The following is a 19,377-nucleotide window of genomic DNA, read 5'->3' as shown; positions in this document are numbered from 1 at the left end:
GCAAGGATTCCTGGCATTTGACCGACCGGCGCTTGTATGAAATATTTGGTATTACGAGTACAGGTCACCACCATACGAAGTATCGCCGCTCCAGGCTCCGCACCGAATCTGCACCCGCCGAAAGCCCCCTTTCTTCGTGGTCGGAGTGCGGTCCAATCCCGAGCCCCATAGACCCTCCCCTGCGAGAGAACGTGGCCGGCATCTCTTGGCGGAGAGCCCTGCTGGGCGAAATGCACGTACAGAGCATCGCGAGTCGCTGCGACCTGGAGCTGCTGCGGCCATGACAAGTCGGCCAGTCGACGAGAACTCACCCGTCGTCATCGATATGCAGTCGTATGGTCTCGGCCGTGGAAAGGCAACGCTTGCCGGCCATTGATTCGCCTGCTGCGCCTGCACTCGTACGTGTACGAGAAGGTTCTGTGCCGCTCGGCTGTTCCGTCGAAGCACAAATGCACAGTCTACTGTACGGCAGAGGGGGAGGGGTGCTTGGGGATCGCTGCTTTATCATCCTTGAACTCCGGTGAGAGCCGTATTTCCACGCACGCGACTCTCGTTTGTGCGTGTGCTCCGTACTCCGTAAAGTACGTACGTTGGAGCCATGTATTACAAACAGCGCCAGCGTTCCCAGCAACTTCCGTATTGCGTTGTCCTTCGGGGCTGGGTACACAAGATACTGCCAGCAATCTGTACGGGCCCTGGAGCGGAATTGTCACCCCAGTCCTCCGTCAAGGAACCAGAGCGGCCATCCTGACACCGGTACTCCGTACTCCATACGCTTTCATATCTCGAGTGGCTCTTCCACGACGAATAGCGGCGTTTCTGACCTGCCCTTCCTGGGCGTTTCAAGCTATGCACCTCGGCTGCCTCGATCCCAATCCCTCGCTAGCTTGGCTGCAGCTCGGGGCCATCTGGGGGGGTTCCGTTAAAATACGGCCAGGGCGCCATCGTGTTTCATCCTCCGTCTTCCCAAGGCCTATTACACAAAGGAACTCACTCGCCCCGGCCGTGGCCGCGAGCAATCGATCTCATCGCTGCTGCTTCTGCTGCTCCAGAGAAACCGCCTCGTGTTACCTCAACTTTGCAACTTTCTTATAGCGAGTGGTCCGGCGCCGTTTGGCCACATCGCATTGACGGTATTTCGTGTCTCTCGTTTCGACTGTGATATTTCCTCTTTATGATTCGCTGCCTGCTGCTGCTTCTTCCCGCCCCGCGGTTGGCACGCCCCCCCAGGAACGCTTCGACAAACGCCTGGGCCAAGTTCTCTCTGATCACAGCGCCATCGCCTGTTATTCGAGATTAGACGATCTGACAACCGAGGACTGACAACGGCCTCTGCTTGCCCCGATGTGATCAGCCAGCCTCACCGTCGCCAAACCTGTCAAGTACATGAACAGAAGATCAGGAACTCGAAGCTTTTTTAACCACCTGGTCCGAGGGTTCCGTTCTAGGCGAACGGATTCAGAGAAAGCCAGAAAAAACAAACTCTGGGGGTCCATGGTTGCCTGCAGCCGTTGAACCCTGTCACCATCATCCGTGCTTCCTCACCCAAAGGACTGTCGACACTCATTCAACTTTCTTTTATTCTTCCATTCCAAAAAAAGATCAACTCACGCCATTCCTTCTCTCCTTTGTCTTTCTTTCCTTTTTCTTCTTCTTTTCCTTGAATGTCATTCTTCTTAGCATCTTCGAAAATAAAGGATGCACCGATCATCTACATCACCACTCTCTCCACAAGACATGCCCCGGTCATCAAGCGCCGCCGCCGTCAACAACATGCCCAAAGTTCGCTCTCCGACCGCTCCTAGGATAGCTCGAGCCCAGATCTCAAGCCCAATTCCTATTACAGAAGCGCTGGATAAGGAGCTGTCCATTCGACAACAGGAAACTGGATTCCCCGGACATATGCCGCAGCACGCCAACACCACGAAAGCCTCGATGGAGATCTCTCGGCCGTCAGGGGAGTTTGCCCGCCGTCGCATTTCTTTAACGCCCATGCGATCCAAATCAGTTCTGCGAACTGCATTCAGCAAGATATTTGGACGAAAGAAGGCTGCTCGGCCTATGACTGGACTGGCCTCTGTTGGCTCGGAGGAGGATTTGTCGGATCAGCATTACAATGTAAGTGCATCCAGAGTCCGCCGAATTAAATTATAAGCAATCCGCCGCGGGCCGTATACTGATGCTAGTAAAACAGGCTCATTCGAGCAGCCCTGCTCCTGTCCAGAGCCCGCCTCCCAATGTGTCCGAATCCCTGCCTATTTCTGAATATGACCGAGCGTTGCGATCTCATTCTGTTGGTCCCGAAGATGTAATGGCCATCCAGAGTGCGCGCAGCTCCGTCAACGCAGATTACAGCGGCCACCAGAGGAGGCGAGCGGGAACTGGCAGTGATGCCCATCCGGCCAGTTCACGCTGGGTGAAGCCGACGACGGGATTGACTCCACGCCCTGCTAGCACCCAGGATTGGGGCAGCAGGCTGGTTGACGAGAGCCATGACCCGGAGGAAATTGGCCGCGCCCTCACCACAGGCCTGAAGCGTCGGTCCAGGAGCTTGTCTTTTATCCCTTTGATCGAAACTACTCCAACCCCAAGCATCACACGCCGCCGCAGCGACGAGTTTCCTCGCGGATGGCGGGAAAGCTACGAGGATCCCACGTCCCCTATATCCTCGACGGGACCAGGTGGCGAGGATGGTGCCACCTTTATCAGCGACAGATCAGACGAGGAGGCCAAGTCTGATGACGGACTGCAGGATGAAATCGATTCCCCCGCAAAACCGTTCGAATTTAGCAACATGCCTTACATGACGGAGTTTGCCGGCGGAGCGAGCATGAAGATCACGGACGCTGTTGGCCTCGAGACCCGGATTAACCAGGTCGAGAACCGTCTCAGCCTGGTAGAAGGCATTCTGACGCATGCTCGCCAAGGAACTCCCCTTACTGGCTTGGGAGACGATGGCTCCGAACGACTGGCACCTCCCATGCCTGCATGGTCGTCCACCTTTCCAACAGCAGGTCGGCCCTCTTCTCATTCCTCCGCTCAGTTTTCTGGCACATCCAGGCTGTCTTTTGGCGAGGTACCCATCTATGCGCGATCAGCAAGCCAGCAAACCACGAAGCACTCGGCCTTTGCTTCCCCGGAGCGAACGGCCCTTGCGTCTAGTCTCCCTACCCATGCGAAATCGGTGCCTTCCGGATCATTTATCATGGATCATGAGACCTACAATACAATCTTGACAACAATGGAGAGCGATCGAGCTGCTCGAATAGCATTGGAAGCGCAGGTGAGGGAGCTCAGCCGACAAGTTAGCCGTCTCTCCAGGAACTTGCCCGCCGCCTCAACGCAAGCTGAAGCTGGGCAAACATCGGTTCTCGACTTTGCGGATGCCAAGAATCTCGGCATGAGCGATAAGAGGATTCGTAACGAAGATTCTGGCATTGGCACTGAACCCGGCGACAGAGAGTACCCAGAATCGTTTGCTACGTTAAACGATGAGAGCCACAACACGGCCCACTACAGAGAGGAAGCAGATGCATCTTTGAGCCGGCCCAATACGACAATGTCGCTCTCCAAGCTGACCATGCTTGGTGACATGGGATGTCCGGCGTCCCAGCAAGCCTTACCGCAGACAGTCTAGATGAAGCAGTGCATCTGGCTCGTGACGGAAGCAAACACAAAGACCACCATAAAAGAAGAAGGAAGAAAGAAGGAGGAGCGGCATTTGATGACTTTCGGCAATTACTAGCGTTGTATTGCTTGTGTATTATACCCCATTCATACGATGTTGTAACATCGTCTGAAGCTTTTCTTTTTGTTCATACCATCTGTCGGTTGTGAGGCGCTGGTGGAGTGGACAATGGTGACTTCTGGGCAAGAGGACTTGGGTTTCCGGTACCAAGGCTTGACAAAAGACAAGAGAGGGCTAGCTATAGAACATATCCAGACGATATGCTAGAGAGGATGCCTCGAAAAAATAGAAGAAAAATCAAACTCTGAAGGCATGTGTTGACTTTACACGCTGAAGTTTCTATGATAAAGGGGGGTGTACAACTACAGCCCACTGTACCTAGTTGACATGTCGATGTTAATGGTACGGTATACCATGTCATGTCGGGTTGAGATTCTATCTTGCCTTTGAACGCCAGAAAGAGAATACTATCAAGAATGCCTGCCTATGAGCTCATCTCAAGTCTTGAGCTTCTACCTTCTTTTTACCTCTCCCATGCGAAGCCCTCGACTGAATCTCAAACAGTTCGGCGTCCAGGCACGACTGCAAAGCCCCTCACCCCCTAATCCCCCAGCTACCAACCAAGGCCATCGACTTTTCGTTTCCAGGGGCAAGGCGCTCGTCCTCGAGCGTATCGGCAAGACAGGTCCATGGATCGCGGCCGCCCCCCCACTTGAGCAGCCTCTCCTTGAGGCGCTCCCCGTTCTCGCGCCCGACGGCGGCGCCGTCCTGGCCGGCGCGGAAGACGACGCGCCAGACGCGCTCGGCGAGGACGCGGTCGAAGAGGTAGCTGTAGTAGGTGCTCCCGTAGCTGTGCAGGTGGCCGAAGAAGCCCTGCCAGCGGGTCTGGGGCGGGTCGTGCGGCCCGTGGGCGTAGCGGCGCTGGATGTCGTGGAAGGTGGCGGTCGAGTCGAAGGAGGGGTCGGCGACGTCGGGCGCGTGGTAGGCCTGGTCGACCATGGCGAGGAGGATCTGGTGCTCCGTGTCGATGCCCTCGAAGCGCTTGGACACGCGCATGCGCTCGGCGACGAGGTCGTACGGCAGCGGCTTGTCCGTCTTCCAGTGGCGCGCGAAGAGGGACAGCACGGTGCGGTCGACGGCGAAGTGCTCCATCAGCGTCGACGGCAGCTCGGCGAAGTCGGTGGCGCAGCGCGTGCCCGAGACGTTCTGGAACGAGGTGCGGGCGAGGATGGAGTGGATGGCGTGGCCCATCTCGTGGAAGAGCGTCTCGACCGAGTACAGCGACAGCAGCGCGGGTTCCCGGGCGTTGTCGTTCTTGGGGAAATCGCATACGAGAGCGATGGTGGGCAGCTGCTTCAGGCTGCCGTCTTGCGAGGACGTCTCCATGCCGTCGTTGGCGGCCTGCTCGGCGGATTCAAACGCCGGCATGTCGGGGCCGTTGAGGTCGGCGCCAACCTCCTCGACCTCCTCCGGCAGAATCTCGCGGGAGCACCGGACGGTGAAGTGCGCCGGGTTGGGAGATTTTTGTGGCCGATAAAAGAGATCGCAGTACAGAACGGCTACTTGGCCGCCGTTGTCAGACACGACGTCGAGCCGCTTGACGTCGGGATGCCAGGTCTCGCCCGGCAGCGTCTCGCGCGGGACCAGACGGATGCCGTAGAGACGATCGAAGAGACGTGACAGGCCCTGGATGACGGTGCCGACGGAGAAGTAGGCCGTCAAGTGGTCGTCAAACCGAACCCGCGACCGCATCTCGGCCCGGATCTTCTCCATGTAAAAGTCCCTGTCCCAGGCCTGCAGAGTGGCGTCCTGCATGGCCAGCCTCTCGCGCTTTTTCTGCGTCAGCTCGTTCAGCTCCTGCTGGATAATGGGGGCGTTGTGGTGTCTCAAGGCAAGCAGGAACTGCATGACTGAAGCTGGCGACTTGGCCATCATGCGGTCCTTGAGCGCCATGTGCCCGTGGCTCTCGAAGCCGGCGAGGTTGGCCAGCTCCGCTCGGAGCTTGAGCATTGTCTCCAGGAGCCTAATGGTCCGGCTGGATGCTGTCCGCTGGGCGAGATAGATTTCCTTCCGGGTCTCCTCGTCATAGACGCTCTGCAGGGCGGCGGCAGCCTCGGAGCCGGTGGTGGGGATGGTGATGTTGGACCGGATCTTGAGCTGCGCGGCGAGCCCGGGATACAAGCCATAGAAGCGATGAGCCGGCAGCGTCACCTCCTTGCGCTCCGGCTCCATGCCCTGGACAAACGCCGAGCCGACATCACTGATGCGTGACGACAGCTCGACGAACCTGTCGCGGGCCGTCTTGGGCAGGTTGACGGCGGACTTCATGAAGTCGAGCTTGAGCAGCTCGGCCACGGTCCTCTCCTCCTCGGACCAGGTCGAGGTGACCTCGGGCCGGGACATGGCCTCGCCCAGCTGGTCGCTCAGCCCCGTCATGGTATTGAGCTGGTTCATGTACTGGTACACCATGGACCAGGCATCGGCCGCGGCCTGCTGGAAGCGCACGTCTGGGTGCGTCATACGCACAAAGTCGGACATGTCGAGGACGCGGCACAGCAAATCGCTCAGCCGGTCGAGGTCCCGGATCAGGCGCTGGTACTCGCGAGTCGTCGAAGCGGCGAGCATCCGGTGGACGATGCGCGTCGCCCTCTGCAGGCTCTTCTGCGCGAAGACGAGGAACCCATCCGGGCTGGTCAGGTAGCGGTTCTTGAACAGGCCTTGGCTCTTCTTGAGGCTGAAGCTGGCAAACGGCCGGCTGGACGGGGCGTCGAACAGCTCGCGGAGAAGGGCATCGTCGTGTCGAGAGCTTGTGAAGTGGTCGGTCGGGAGCTTGGCAGAGTCTGATACTGGAGCAGCAGCGGCATCATTGACGGCGGCGGCAGCGGTTGACTCCCATCGAACGTGGCCCGGCCTGGCCTTGCTCACGCGGCGGCAGCATCGGGTGCAGACCCGGAGGCGGGAACCCCCGGAGTTGAGCATTGCTGGTGTTGGCTGCAGAGGAAGAGGAAGAGACTGGCGGCATGCGGAGAACTGGACGTCCTCTCCAGGTGGCTCATGGGTATCATGTGCGGCGTACAGGCAGCTGCATTCGGAGGAGTGATAACGAGGCAGAAAAAAATCAAGTGTGAACCGAAGTTCGGAGCTGTGAGATGGTACCTCGAACAATTACCCGCGAGATGCCGAAAGCCGATGAGCAGCAAGTAACACAGACAGCATCAGGCCTGAGTGCGTGGACGAGCTCTACAGTGAAGAGAGACCTGTGTAGTTCTAGCTGTATGGATGGAATTATTTAATGTACTTGTTGATATTGACATGGGATATTCTTTGTCCTCTTTTTGCACCATCGAAGCCCCTCATTGTTAGGTTTCTACAAGAGAGGCTCTTTCACTTACAGGCACGAAAAGCCTCGCGCTCCTTGAAGTCCATTGTCCGTCTCAGCAATTTCCGTTCTTACCACCGCACTTCAGCATGGTTATAGATAAGGTAGTCTTCATTGGACTTTACACAATCTTCATCAAAAAGGTGGCCCCTGAATGAGGTCGAGTTGAAGGCCTCTACCGGACATGTGAATGTTTATCAGACTGACCAGCAGGAAACCTCCCCAATCCGGCAATCCAGCACAGCAGCTAAAGCCCGCCGGGGCCGGATTTTCTCCCGCGCCGCCTCGGTCGGAATAGTGCGGGATCCCAGCAAAGCAATGAACATGAGCCTTTTCAAAAAAATAACATCATCGAATCTCCCATTGCTTCCTTGAGCCGGCTTTGCTCTCACCCAATTCGCCTGCATCATGGCCGCGAGAGTGCTCCTGCAGCGGGTAGGCAGAGTTCCCAGATCCATACACCGTCCTCCTGCTCGGTAATACGGCGAGCTTCAGCTAATTGAGTCTTTCGAATCTTGCAACAGCGCTCCTTTGCGCCGCTGGCCGCAGCCGCCCTGGGTGGAATTGCTTTTTCGCCGGCCGTCGTCTTTGCCGAGGGTCCCAAGGTTCGTCACGGTTCCCCTCGTCTTCACCTCTCCTTGTAGCTCTACAGCTTTCTTACCGGGAAACAAACGGAGCAGAGAAAGCCCATCTACGATGAAGCCGAGCCCTTCTCTCCCCAGCCCGCCGCGCCCTCACTACCGGCCATCCTCCCCAGCAAGCCCACCACCGACGACCACGCCGACCACGCCGACCACGAGCACACCCCGACCCCGACGGACCGCCTGGCGGTGCAGATTGGCCGCGCGCGCCTGTTCCTGTACGACGTCGCCGTCGCCGCCGAGGACAAGGTCAACCAGACCATGGACTCGGCCTTTGACCTCGAGCAGTCCTTCACCCGCACAATCGCCTCCCTGGCGCCCCCCCGTGAGAGCGGCGAGAAGCTCATGCCCGGCGCCATCTACGTCCTCGTCGCCGCCATGGCCGGCAGCATCGTGACCCGCAACCGCAACGTCGTCCTGCGCGCCACCGTGCCCTTCGCCCTCGGCGTCGGCGCCGGCTGGACCGTCCTGCCCATCACCATGCGCAACGTGTCCGACCTGGCGTGGAAGTACGAGCAAAAGTTCCCCGCCGTGGCCGAGTCCCACATCAAGCTGCGCGAGGGCATCCAGAGGGGCATCCACTTCGCCAAAGTCCACAAGGACGTGGGCGTGCAGTATGTTGACGACAAGGTGACGAATGTGCGGGAGGCGGTCGAGAACTGGGTTGCGCAGGGGAAATAAAAGAATTCAAGGGGGGGAGAGGAGTTGTGGGAAAGGTTGAAAAAGACATATGCGTTGTTCTTAAACAAAAAAGCGACTGTACCATACATAGAGATTTTTCCTTTATAACATGTTCTACTTATTCCATTGTGTTCTTACGAGAGCTATAAAAATGGTCGAGGCAAATACTGAAAAAAGACAGAGAAAAGAGAGGCCGAGGCCTGCATGAGATATGTGCAATATACAGGTACCTTATCATATAATTCATGTTCTTCAGCTCTCATTTATATAAACAAATATCTCGTCCACGCTCTAAATAGCTGCTAATACTATACCAATTGTCTAATATGTGTGGTGGGACGCCAAGCGCAGGACATCCCTCATGCTGCGTTGAAATCTCAAAAGCTGCCTCCCTTTTCGAGACCTCTCAAACTCCGTTAGTGATATATCTTTTATTCCACCCTTTTTTTTTCCTGTTCAACTATTTCCCTCGCTTCACCCGACAGAAGTGATAGGCACTGGTTCGGATTCGGCCTGTGCTGGAGCTGGTGCTCGCTCAGACAGCGCCCTTTTCTGCTGTGATTTAGCCCTCGCCTGTCCCATCTGTCCACCGGCAGCCAGTGCGGCAGCATTGGATTTACCCTTTTTTGACTGTTTCACCGGCGGCTTATCGAGTCCCCGCCTGACGTCTGCTTCTCGGGCCTGCTCCAGGAACTCTTCGTAGCCCAGCATCCGGCAGACATCCGTGTAGCTCTTGCTCTGGGTCAAGGGCTGGTGGAGCCCAGCCTTCCCAGGGACCATCTGCGCAAGGAGATACTTCGTGTTGCCGAACCGGTTCTCGACGTCCATGGCCGCCTTGACGTACTCCTTGACGACTTCCTCCCAGGGGGCAAGGCCGCCCTCCGCCTCGGTCCTGAAGCAGCTGGGATTCTTCTCAGCAGCCGTGGCGATCATGGCACCGTCCGCGCCAAACTCCTTTGCCAGCTTCAACCCTTCGTCCTTGGATTCCACATCGCCATTCATCAGGCAGGCCACGCCAGCTTCGCGGCAAATGTCTGCAATCATGCGAAGCTGGCCACGGATGGCACGCTCACGGGGCCGCATCGGTGTCGTTCGGCAATGGACCGTGAGTCCCGTAATACCCGTGGCGACGAGTCTTCTAACGAGGGCCTCGGTCTCGGCCGGCGTTTCGAGGATGCGGATCTTGACGCTGATGCCGATTTCGAACTCCGGAGTGATGTTTTTGACCAGATTTTCCAGGATGGCGCACAGCTTGTCCGGAGTCCGCAGCAGCGCAGCGCCCATGCCGCCGCTTGTGCTAAAGGGCTTCGGGCAGCCGGCGTTGACGTCTATGCCGGCAACATCTGCCGCGACCAGCCTTGCGGCCTCGAGCGCACGATCCGGGTCCGACGTTCCAATCTGGAAAATGAGCTTGTTCTTCTCCTTCTCTGGGTGCGTTGCGTAGATGATGTTCTCCTTTGCGTCCGGCGGCGGCTCTTTCTGGCCGTGAGAGGCTACTCGGAACCACTCGACCGTCTGTGTGGCTTCGTTGTACCGCCTCGTGGTTCCGATGATGGCTCGATCAACCGTTTCGGGGCCTGGAAAGTTTCGATATTGTTAGAAACACCGTCCAATATTCTCCTGAAGGTTTTTCTCTGTCTACTCACCCCACACGAGGTCAGCGCCATACTTGAGCGCCACCAGCCGAGAGGGAAGTTCTCCCGAGCGAACCATTGGCGCAAGCACCACCTTGCCGCGGTAGTCGACGCCTCGGCGAGGAATCGGGACCATCTTGACCTCGGAAGCCATGATTCTCTGCAGCAGCCTGAACATGCCCCTCTGGCGCAAGACGCTACATGCCTCTTTTAGCTGGTTGAATGACGAGAGTGCGAGCAGAAAGGTGGGATGCCGTCGCGAATGAAATTGAAACTAGCGCTTATCGGCGGTATCTCTTATCGATAGCGGCGTACCCCAGTAATTGAAAACTGGGGCGCTTCTCCGAGGTGGATCCGAAATTCGGGGCCGAAAGTCCTGAAACTCTTGTTCCGCCTCGACTCTTTCACTCTGCGCATCGCGTGTATCGCCTTTCAGCCACCTGGGCCTGATGTGCCTGTACGAGACAATATTGTGTGGGGATGGGGGAAGAAGCGCCAGAGACCGAGAATGCTAGGTTTTTTCTTGCAAGCATTGAGATGCCCTGGAATGCGTAAATCACCACGCAGCAACGAAGGGAATGCACTTAATCTTGAGCCGCAGCAGATAGACAGGGCTACGGGAGTTGGCTCGCAGAAAAGGGCAGGCCATGGGCTGAAGAATATTTGGCTAAATTGCCCTTGATAAGGCCTGCAATATTAGGAGAAATTGAGGTCGCGTGACAGTCAATCTAACTAGTAGTACCTGAGGTAGCAGACGCAGACTCGTTGATTGGGGCGGGGCTTGCAGGTAGATTTGCTGCAGGCTGAGTGAGATGGTGTAGGGAGGGAGACAAGGCAGCGACGTTGACTCTTTTGTTTCAAACGCATGTGAAGAGTCGAGGAGGAAAGGAGCAAGAAGCAATAATACTACAATCAGGCACGGAGGGCAATTGGGTGGAGTGGGCTCAAGGCTGGGATCGGACAAACAAGAAACGAGGCTGCAGAAATTCTATTTCAAGCATATTCCCGACGAGAATACGATGTTTATTCGGAGTCGATTACGGGGTGCATACGGGAGTACTAGGTAGTATACGAGGCGTTACGTGCCTCGCACTTTTGACTTTTGTTCGTGATGGCATGCGAGGCTGCGTCTATTTTTGTCACATTTAGGGGACCAAAGGGGACCTGTGGCTGCCGACGAGGCGTTGCTCTAGTCCCAGACGTTCAAGCCGCGTTTTACGAAGGCGGATGATGCAGCGCACAAAGAATTCCAAGGCCTTTCTCTTGTCCTTGTCACCGGGTACTTGGTTGGTGGAGGAGGGGGGTGGTGCGATTTTCTCGTGTTTGCTCGTAGATGAAGATGATGTTGCTTGATTCGCTCCCAGTTGCCGCCCGCTGTGGATGAAGAGGGCTGTATTACGAAGTACTAATATCTGTTACTACTACATCCAATGAATTTGTCTTGTTGGTTTGGTCTTGTCTCACTCTCTCCCGTGGGGAGCGAGCGCCCTGGAGCGCAACTACTAAACTACATGTACTACTATCGACAAACCCGCTAGTATTCGATGGTTGCCATGGTTTGATTCAGGCCTTCGAAACATTGGAGCTGTGCAATCAGAGCGAATATCTCGGCTCATTCCTAGCTGCCCTTTGTGGGTGACTAGTAGTATCTATGCGAACAGAAGCCTCATGCAAAAGGTTGTACTAGTCTAAAATGAAAGTGCCTGGTTCATTTCAAGGGGAGAGAGGAAAGCCAGGGAATAACAGCGTCGAGAGAAGTCTCAAGGTAACATTGTGGTGATATCAAGCCTTCAAGCGATGGAGTAGCAGGTACTTTGTTATCCCATGCAGAACGCCATCCTTCCAACACGCGGTTTGAGGTTGCAAAGTAGGAGGGTCAAGGCGTTAAGTTTCAGGGATCCGTTCCCTATTGAGGCATCCCGGCTCCCCAGCATTGAACCTTTGCGGCGTCTGGCGCGCAGGGGACTTTAGGGGAGGTCCAACGTCAGTAATAGCACTTGGAGAGAAAGAGGGGGAGAGAGAGAGAGAGGGAACGCGCACACATAAAGATTGTGCTACGCGGGTAGGTGTCGGTGTGTGTGCGACGTGATAGGATCGGATTCATTGCCTCAGCAGCAAAACGCGACAGATCGACTGCAACAGAAACGATGCCCTCTGTTGGTGGTCAAGCCAACTCCAGTCATTTCGCAGAGGTTCCAGGTACAAAAAGCAGCCCCCCCAGGCACAACGGGCTCCCACTAGGAGCGAATTAGGCGCGCCGCCTGTGGGCTGGGCCTGGGCTCGATCCACTCTAGCCCCCGAGACTTCAGGGGCTGGAGGGTGGGGGAAGAGGTCACTGGTCTGGTCGCCGGGGTCACAGGCACTTGGGAGCAGGAGAAAGGGCTCTTCATAGCGTACGTATCAATGTCGTCTAGCGGTGCGTTGTAGCGGTACGAGAGATTGCAGAGGTCTGGTAGCACAGACGACGATGATCTGGTGGTGGGTTCGATGGCGTGGCGCTTGCGAGGAGGGAGGGGATGAGGGGGGGGAAGAGCAGAAGTTGCAAGATGGAGGCACAGCCCAGCTCGAGGCTCTGCTGAGTGCTGAGATGCTGGACTCGTACTGGAGAGATGATGGAGATTGGTGGAGATGGAGCTTCAGAGCTGGATACGAGCACCCTTTGTTTAAGCTCTATTACTAGGCAGTAGTACGATGGACAGTATCAGAGCCGTATAGCTGGAGCTGCGAGAGCCGCTTGTATTTACGGCAGTCCCCAAGACGGCCTGATGAAGCTGCACATGGAGCTGCTGCACCCCTGGGCCCATGCCGTGATAAGGGTCTCCATCTCCCAAGGGCTGTGGGCTGCAGCGCCGTGGTCTAGCCGTCTTGAACGCTCTGAAACTTCCTTGTCATTCCCTGGAGACGCCGATCAAGTCCAATTGGCTTCCCTCGTGACGACATCGCCTGCGGCTGCGGCAGTAAATCCCAATAATCTGCTGCTGCCAGCTGCTGTGCATTGCCTGTTCGGTCCTCTCCCACAGCATTACTGGAGCCGTGCTGTCCTTTTCATTCCCTGTGGACAAACAAAAAGGGCTGGTGGGCAGTACATGTACATACCTTGCCTTACCGTCGTCCATCACTCGCCTGTGCCGTCCTTGCTTGTCCCAAAAGGCGAGCTGGCACAGCAATCACACCAAATCTACACCACATTCCCGCCCCATGCCAAGCGGGCAGGCCTGCACCTCTTCTGCATATGCTGGCAGCCAGCCAGGGAAAAAACAACAACAACCACCGTCGCTCTGCAGCTTCGTCGTCCGCTTAAGCAGGATACCTTAATCAAGCATTGAGCACCGCTAGCCGCAGGCACCTGGTCGCGCACGGGGAGTCAGACTCGTCGCCGCCAGTGTATTTTCCGAGCCGGTGACGGGGGGGTAGGCCAGCCGCCTCACCAAGTGCGCCCAGGATTTCCAGGAGACAGAGAGAGAAAGAGAGAGAGACAGGCAGACAGGCAGACAGGCAGACAGACAAAAGCAAAGAGACAACAGGAACCGGTGGCTGAAAGAAACACAGCTTCTCTCAGGGCATCGCCAGCCGGCACACGCAGCCAGCAATGGAGAGCACGCAGTCGTTCGTCACCGCCGAGGAGGGCGACTCCAGGAAGAAGCGCGGCCGCTTGATGGGCAAGCTGTTTGGCAAGGACCGCAAGGTCGACGACGGCGCCAACGCCGCATCCGTCGACGCCTTTCTGCACAGCTCGATCGACACCCTCAGCATCTCGCATCCGCCGCCGTCGCAGTCGCCCCAGGTCTCGCTGTCGCTGCCCAAGCTCGACACCAGCATCCCTCGCTTCCCCCAGGCGCAGCAGAATCGCTCCCAAGCTGCAGGCGGCGGCAACGATGTCCGATCCCCACGGCGAAGCCCACGGCCGAGCAGACGCGGACTCACAGTCAGGTTCGACGAAACATGCATCGAAGTCATTGGCGAGGGCGGTGACGAGTCCGAGATGCCTACCATGGAGATATCGAAAAGGAAGAAGGAGCGCAAGCAGCCTCCCCCGCCGACACCGCCTCAGGCCCGGCCCAGGCCGTCCCCGAGCTTGCCCTCCTACTCCAACAGCGACCTGTCCTCCTCGCAGGACGACTTCGTACCCAAGCCCATCTCCCGAACGCAGACCGGCTACTCGTCCCTCTACAGCCCTGACCCCGAGCCCAGGCCCCTGCCAAAGACGAGGGCCAATTCATCCCAGCTGGAGCCACAGAACCCTGGCAGGAACCAGTCTTCTGGCTTCTTGGGAGTGTCGAGCAACAACAACACTGATGAGAACAGAAAGTCCTTCATCGAGATTCACCAGGCGCAGATGGCGCTGGCCGAGGGAAGGGCCTTTGCCAAGGCTGCCCGCACCGCCAGCGCTGCTTCCGAGCACGACTGGGGCGAGAGGAAGCTGCCCCCATCCCGCGAGCTAAACGATTCTCCAGAGCCTACGTCTCCCGAAGCCCAGGCCAGGCCGACTGCCGACTACAGCCCGGTTACCTCCATATCTACGAGCTCTGGCAACTACCCGTCGCCGAGCAATCAGACTGCGCAAACGTCGCTGCGTGACAACAATTCCCGGCGCCCAAGCGGCAGCTCCCAGAGCGACCCCCCGCCTCGCGCTATCCCGTCCATGGCCTCGAGAGCGCTCTCGGTGCGAGTCACCGACGCTGTGGCCGGCTCTGAGGCTCTCAAGACCTTTGTCGCCAGGAGCAGGCACCTGTTTGCGCTGTTTCGGCTGCATGCTGAGCAAGTACGAACCCTCTCATCTTGCTCCCAGTCGCAGCTTGCGCGAGGAAGCCTCTGGTGGTTTCTCAAGGGTAGGATGGGCCTCGAGGCCGCTATTCGCGACCGACCTACTTCTCCCCAGTCGCAGATGCAGCTCGAGCTGGACCGGCAACAGGCGCACTCCAATCTGGCCAAGTCGTACTGGCTCTGCCAGGAAGTCCTACCCGACCTGATTGAATCTCAAGGACTGGATCCCGACCCCGAGGTCGCTGACGTAGCCAAAAGCGTGGTGACGGCCCTGACGAAGCTGGCGGTCTCGATGAAGCGAAATCAAATCCTGCCACCCGAAGACGCCGTGCTGCCGCAGACCATTGACAAGTCCATCTGGGTGGAATATCCTCCCCTGAGCCAGGACATGATCGCTCTGCTGACGGGCAACTGGGGCGGTGGTCTGACGGCAATGCAGCACCCCATGACCTACCTCGAGCTGCTGGATGCCTTCCCGGTCGGCGACACGGCCGAGACGTTTTGCTACGGCAGATTGCCGGCCGAGGTGTTCCTCATGGAGCAAGGCAGAGAGAACAAGTCGCTGCGCTTCCCTTGCATGCTGTCTCTGGTCCGGCCCACCAAGCAGAACGGACTCATCTTTGTGCTTTCGAGCCAGGACGGCAACATCCAGCTGCCGATCCAAGATCGGACGAGCAAAGGCGGGCCCAGCTGGGAGGACATCCGCTGGAGGCCCGAGACCTCTTCCTTTGACCTGCGCCTGCCCCGCGGCTTCAAACTGGCCGTGCAGCTGACGCAGAGCGACTACAGAATGCTTTACAACATGTACGACTACGCCGCGAAGCTCCAGCAGACGCTCCAACCGCGACCCGACGAGCAGGTCGTGTTTCGAAACACGCTCCGATCATTCCAGTACCTGGATGCGGACCCCAACTCCCGGGCGTTTCCCAAGGAACCCATCAGTTCTTGCGACGTAGCCCTCTTTGAAAAGCTCCGCAAGGACAACGGACCGCAGGGACAGCGATGCTGGCATACCGGCTTCCGCATTGCAGTCGTCACAGGACCAAAGACGAGGACGGCGTGCGGAGTGTCTCACACCTACCCCCCACCGCTGCCGGTGCAGTTTGGCTTCTTCAGGGCCGAAGGAGACCTGCCCGCCTTTTCAGTCAAGTTTGAGAATGGCCGGCAAAAGGGCCGCATGGTCATGGTGTTTGGCGACGAAAAGGAACGCGCTCGCTTCCACTCGCTGCTTACCGGGACGTCCATTGAGCCTGGCGAGAAGGTCTTTACGGACGTGCCGGTCTCCTCCGTCACCATCGCCCAAAGCCTTCGCGAGCCGCTTGGCATGGCGCCTTTCAGCCGGCTGCAGTGGAAGGCAGGCAGGGTTGTCAATGACGAGTACGGCGCCGAGGGGGATGCGGCCCCCACCGTGCTCGCAGACAGGCTGAGGATCATCCTGGAGCATCAGTACGGCACCATCACCGACAGGATCAACGTCGAGCCCGGTGAGCTGCGGATGCGCCTGGAGGTCAGCAATGCCAAGGTGCTCAAGCTCTTGCGCCAGCCGCAGCAGGACGTGACGATTGCCATTGCCGAGTCGCAAGTGGGCAAGGACGTGCCGCGGAACATGTACGACTCGCTGCAGCTCATCCGGCTGAATCAGACGATCCGGTCCATCGAGTTCAACAACCTCAAGGACCTCCACGCCTTCCAATACGCAGTCTTTGGCTTCGAGGTCATCTTCGACGCGCTGGCGGTCACGTTCGCCATTGCGCGGCGCCGCATGGTTGTGCCCATTCACAAGAAGTGGGAGGCGGGATACACCAGAATCCAGGTCATTAAGCAGGAGGACAAACAGCTGCAGCTCCTGGCATTCTTTGAAGACTTTAGCCACGGGCACTGCATGAATTTCGTGCTCAAGGGCACCGATCTCTACGAGGCCTTCCACAGAGGCAGCAAGTCGGGTATTCGCTTCGTCGATGCTAAATTTCCGCTACCGCGGCTGCCAGCCGACAAGGACGGCGACTACGACGACATGGCCTTTGTCTGCCTGGATCTTCCGGACCTACCGGGCGAGCACGACGATATCTCCATCATGTTTGAGAACGAAGAAGGTACGCTCTCTGCGCAGAATCTCTCTCCTTTTTTTCTCTTCTTCTCCTTTCTCTGTATCTTTTTGTAGAATGTGCGCTTGAGTAGTTGCTGACAATGTGACAGACCGAGACCGTCTTGCTCAAGTCCTTCCAGCCCCCATCAAAGGTTCCTCGAGAATCTCACGAATGAAATGAAGGGACAGCCGTTGATGCGGATACGTACATGGAAACTCCCATTTGTCGATAATGATGTGCATGAGCAGTGGCCGTGCCGCAGCTGCCAAAGATGCGGTCTGGGGACTGCAGTCCAGCAGAGCGGCATGTGATTAACCATGCTCGCTGGCGTACAGGAGTTTGGAGTGGATTGTCGACATCGTGATCAAAGCCTGTAAGGAGGCCGAAAGGGCGGAGCAGGGGGCCGAGTAAGCCACACACAAGGAGCCACGAGGGTGAGACGCAGAAAGAAAAGTACAAGGAAAAAAAGAAGCCGTTGGCCAGGGACAGGTTATCTACCGGCAAAGCAAAGCGGCCCGTCGCTCCGGGGAGGAAGGGCAAGCATATATGAAAATACCCAAGATGAAGGAAAGGGAAGGGCGAGAGCATGATCTGATATAAAAAAGCAAAGTCGGATTTAGCGATGGATGTAACTCTTTTTCTTGTCTTGCAAAGCATTGGCGGAGAGCGCCTCGAGAACAAATCACAAACCCCCGCAACCCCGAACCCACCCCTTTTTACACCCCTCCTGGCCGTTTCTCCTATGGCACGTTGTGTTGAAATGCGGCATAGATCTAGCCATGATGTTTTCAGGATGTTGTGTATATCTAGAGATGGGTTTTCTTTGTCGAGTTTTGTCTCTTTTCTTGTTGAGATCTGGATGCCTTTTCACGAAGAGGATACGGGCAAAACTAGAATAATGGGAACAGATGAGATGCCATATCAGGATTTCCATGTGTGACAGTTAAAATACCACAAACTTGCATGAGCAATCTAGCAACGTCCCGGTTCCTTGTGAGAGCGCCACTTCCATCTGCCCTTGTCCAAGAGATTCCCTGGCACGGCAGTTGAAGGGGGGGAATCCCCGTCATCCGGAAACGTATGATGCTAAGGCACGATGTAGTAATAGTCAGCTCGGAACAAACCGTAGGTGGCAATTTCCTTGACGTTCCTCCTCGTCTTGAACAACGGGAAGAGAAAATCAGAGACATATCATATGTACCCTTTGTTTCCGAGGTGTCTTTCCCCAATTCTGAAAAGATAGAGCTACTATCTACTACTAGTCTAGCTGGATGGAGGGCTCCGTGGCGGCAAACTGTATCTTTGTAATGTCCAATAGGTAGGAGGTTGATGTCGCCTTCGGGAGCCGCGGGCTTCTTTGGGGTCGCGTGGCCTCTTTATCTAAGGGGGGTTTACTTGGTTGGGAAGTCTTTGGAGATGGGGGTGTTTTCTTGTTTGGGCTGGAATTTTGAGCTTTTGCATGGGAAGAAAGTCGGCGGAGTTTATAGCGACTCCGAGAATGTGGTGCCTTTGGATTTCTGGGGACGGCGGCTCGGCGAAGGCTCCGTGGCCGAGGTCTTCTACCTTAGTTCCTATAGACTACTGTATAGCCTTACGTACCAGGGTTTACCGTGCTGTACAGTAGCATGGGATGAGAGACTTGGAGTGAGGGAGAGTGTCGGGATATGGGGGTCGGGATTTTTTTTTTGTTGGGGGAGGGGATATTTGATTATAGTATTGTGCTCTCTCCGGTCATTGCATTTCTTGTTACGGCGGCTCGTACAGTAAGATGTTGCTCTGTTGGCTGCTGATGGGCTTGTTATCGTTTCGTACTGCTGATGTTGCGATGGGAGAGGGAAATGAAAGCAACATGGAGAGCAGTAGCCCTCCGTAATGTTTTCTTCTTGTCTACCTAATAAGCTGTCCTACTGATGCATAGGAGGGTACAGTATCCTTGCGTTTTGCGTCTTTGTTGAGAAGACGCGGGTGATGCAGCGATAGGGCGGTATATTGGCACGATGCTGGATCTGGCCTGGGATGGGAGCTGTGCTTGTATGGCGCTGCATTAGTTGCTGTTGCTGTTAGTATTACACCAGCTTAGGAACAATTACTCAACCAGAAAACAGATGCAATACGGAGTACTGCCTGGTAATATTGCATCCAATCTCTTGATAGACTGCTCGTGACAAATGCTTTTCAAACAACTTCTGTTAGATTGTCGTTGCGCTGAGATAATCAAGAAATCTCATCGGTGTCCCGGAAACAAAGGAGTCGATTCGCTCCGGCCCAGATCCAGCAAGCTGATTTGTTTTTTTCTTCTAGCGCTTGTGACGAAGCTCTAGCGGCAACGTCATCGGGGGGTTGGTTACTGCAGGTAGAAAGTACGTAATTTGCATGTGACGACGCGGTTTTTGTGATGGGTACTGGATACCTTTACCGCAAGGCGTGGGACATTGACATGTGGCTTGGCCCTTTGTCCCAGTTTGCTTGCTTCTCTGTGAACTTCAAGTTTTTGCCGCCCATT

General features: G+C 56.4%; 5 protein-coding genes across 5 annotated transcripts; 3 read left to right on the top strand and 2 right to left on the bottom strand.

Moving 5' to 3' along the window:
* Positions 1-1,737: 1,737 nt before the first annotated feature.
* BBK36DRAFT_1142316 (hypothetical protein) lies at positions 1,738-3,637 on the top strand (the record flags this gene model as incomplete). Its single annotated transcript, XM_024893518.1, has 2 exons — positions 1,738-2,118; positions 2,195-3,637. 2 exons carry the CDS (start codon positions 1,738-1,740, stop codon positions 3,635-3,637), a joined length of 1,824 nt encoding a protein of 607 aa, XP_024748647.1.
* A 645-nt stretch (positions 3,638-4,282) lies between these two features.
* On the bottom strand, positions 4,283-6,667 carry BBK36DRAFT_1121933 (zincin; the record flags this gene model as incomplete). The annotated part of the gene is made up of 1 exon (XM_024890885.1): positions 4,283-6,667. One exon carries the CDS (start codon positions 6,665-6,667, stop codon positions 4,283-4,285), a length of 2,385 nt encoding a protein of 794 aa, XP_024748646.1.
* Positions 6,668-7,475: 808 nt separating this feature from the next.
* BBK36DRAFT_1204896 (hypothetical protein) lies at positions 7,476-8,390 on the top strand (the record flags this gene model as incomplete). Its single annotated transcript, XM_024897338.1, has 3 exons — positions 7,476-7,530; positions 7,617-7,672; positions 7,748-8,390. 3 exons carry the CDS (start codon positions 7,476-7,478, stop codon positions 8,387-8,389), a joined length of 753 nt encoding a protein of 250 aa, XP_024748645.1.
* Positions 8,391-8,863: 473 nt separating this feature from the next.
* BBK36DRAFT_1170064 (FMN-linked oxidoreductase) lies at positions 8,864-10,177 on the bottom strand (the record flags this gene model as incomplete). Its single annotated transcript, XM_024895404.1, has 2 exons — positions 8,864-9,966; positions 10,036-10,177. 2 exons carry the CDS (start codon positions 10,175-10,177, stop codon positions 8,864-8,866), a joined length of 1,245 nt encoding a protein of 414 aa, XP_024748644.1.
* Positions 10,178-13,612: 3,435 nt separating this feature from the next.
* BBK36DRAFT_1170063 (hypothetical protein) lies at positions 13,613-17,054 on the top strand (the record flags this gene model as incomplete). Its single annotated transcript, XM_024895403.1, has 3 exons — positions 13,613-14,184; positions 14,233-16,880; positions 16,984-17,054. The coding sequence occupies 3 exons, from the start codon at positions 13,613-13,615 to the stop codon at positions 17,052-17,054; spliced, it is 3,291 nt and encodes a 1,096-aa protein (XP_024748643.1).
* Positions 17,055-19,377: the final 2,323 nt, after the last annotated feature.

Source organism: Trichoderma citrinoviride, assembly GCF_003025115.1.
Source record: "Trichoderma citrinoviride strain TUCIM 6016 unplaced genomic scaffold BBK36scaffold_9, whole genome shotgun sequence".
Lineage (NCBI taxonomy): Eukaryota > Fungi > Ascomycota > Sordariomycetes > Hypocreales > Hypocreaceae > Trichoderma > Trichoderma citrinoviride.
This window is presented reverse-complemented; position numbering and strand designations above follow the sequence as displayed.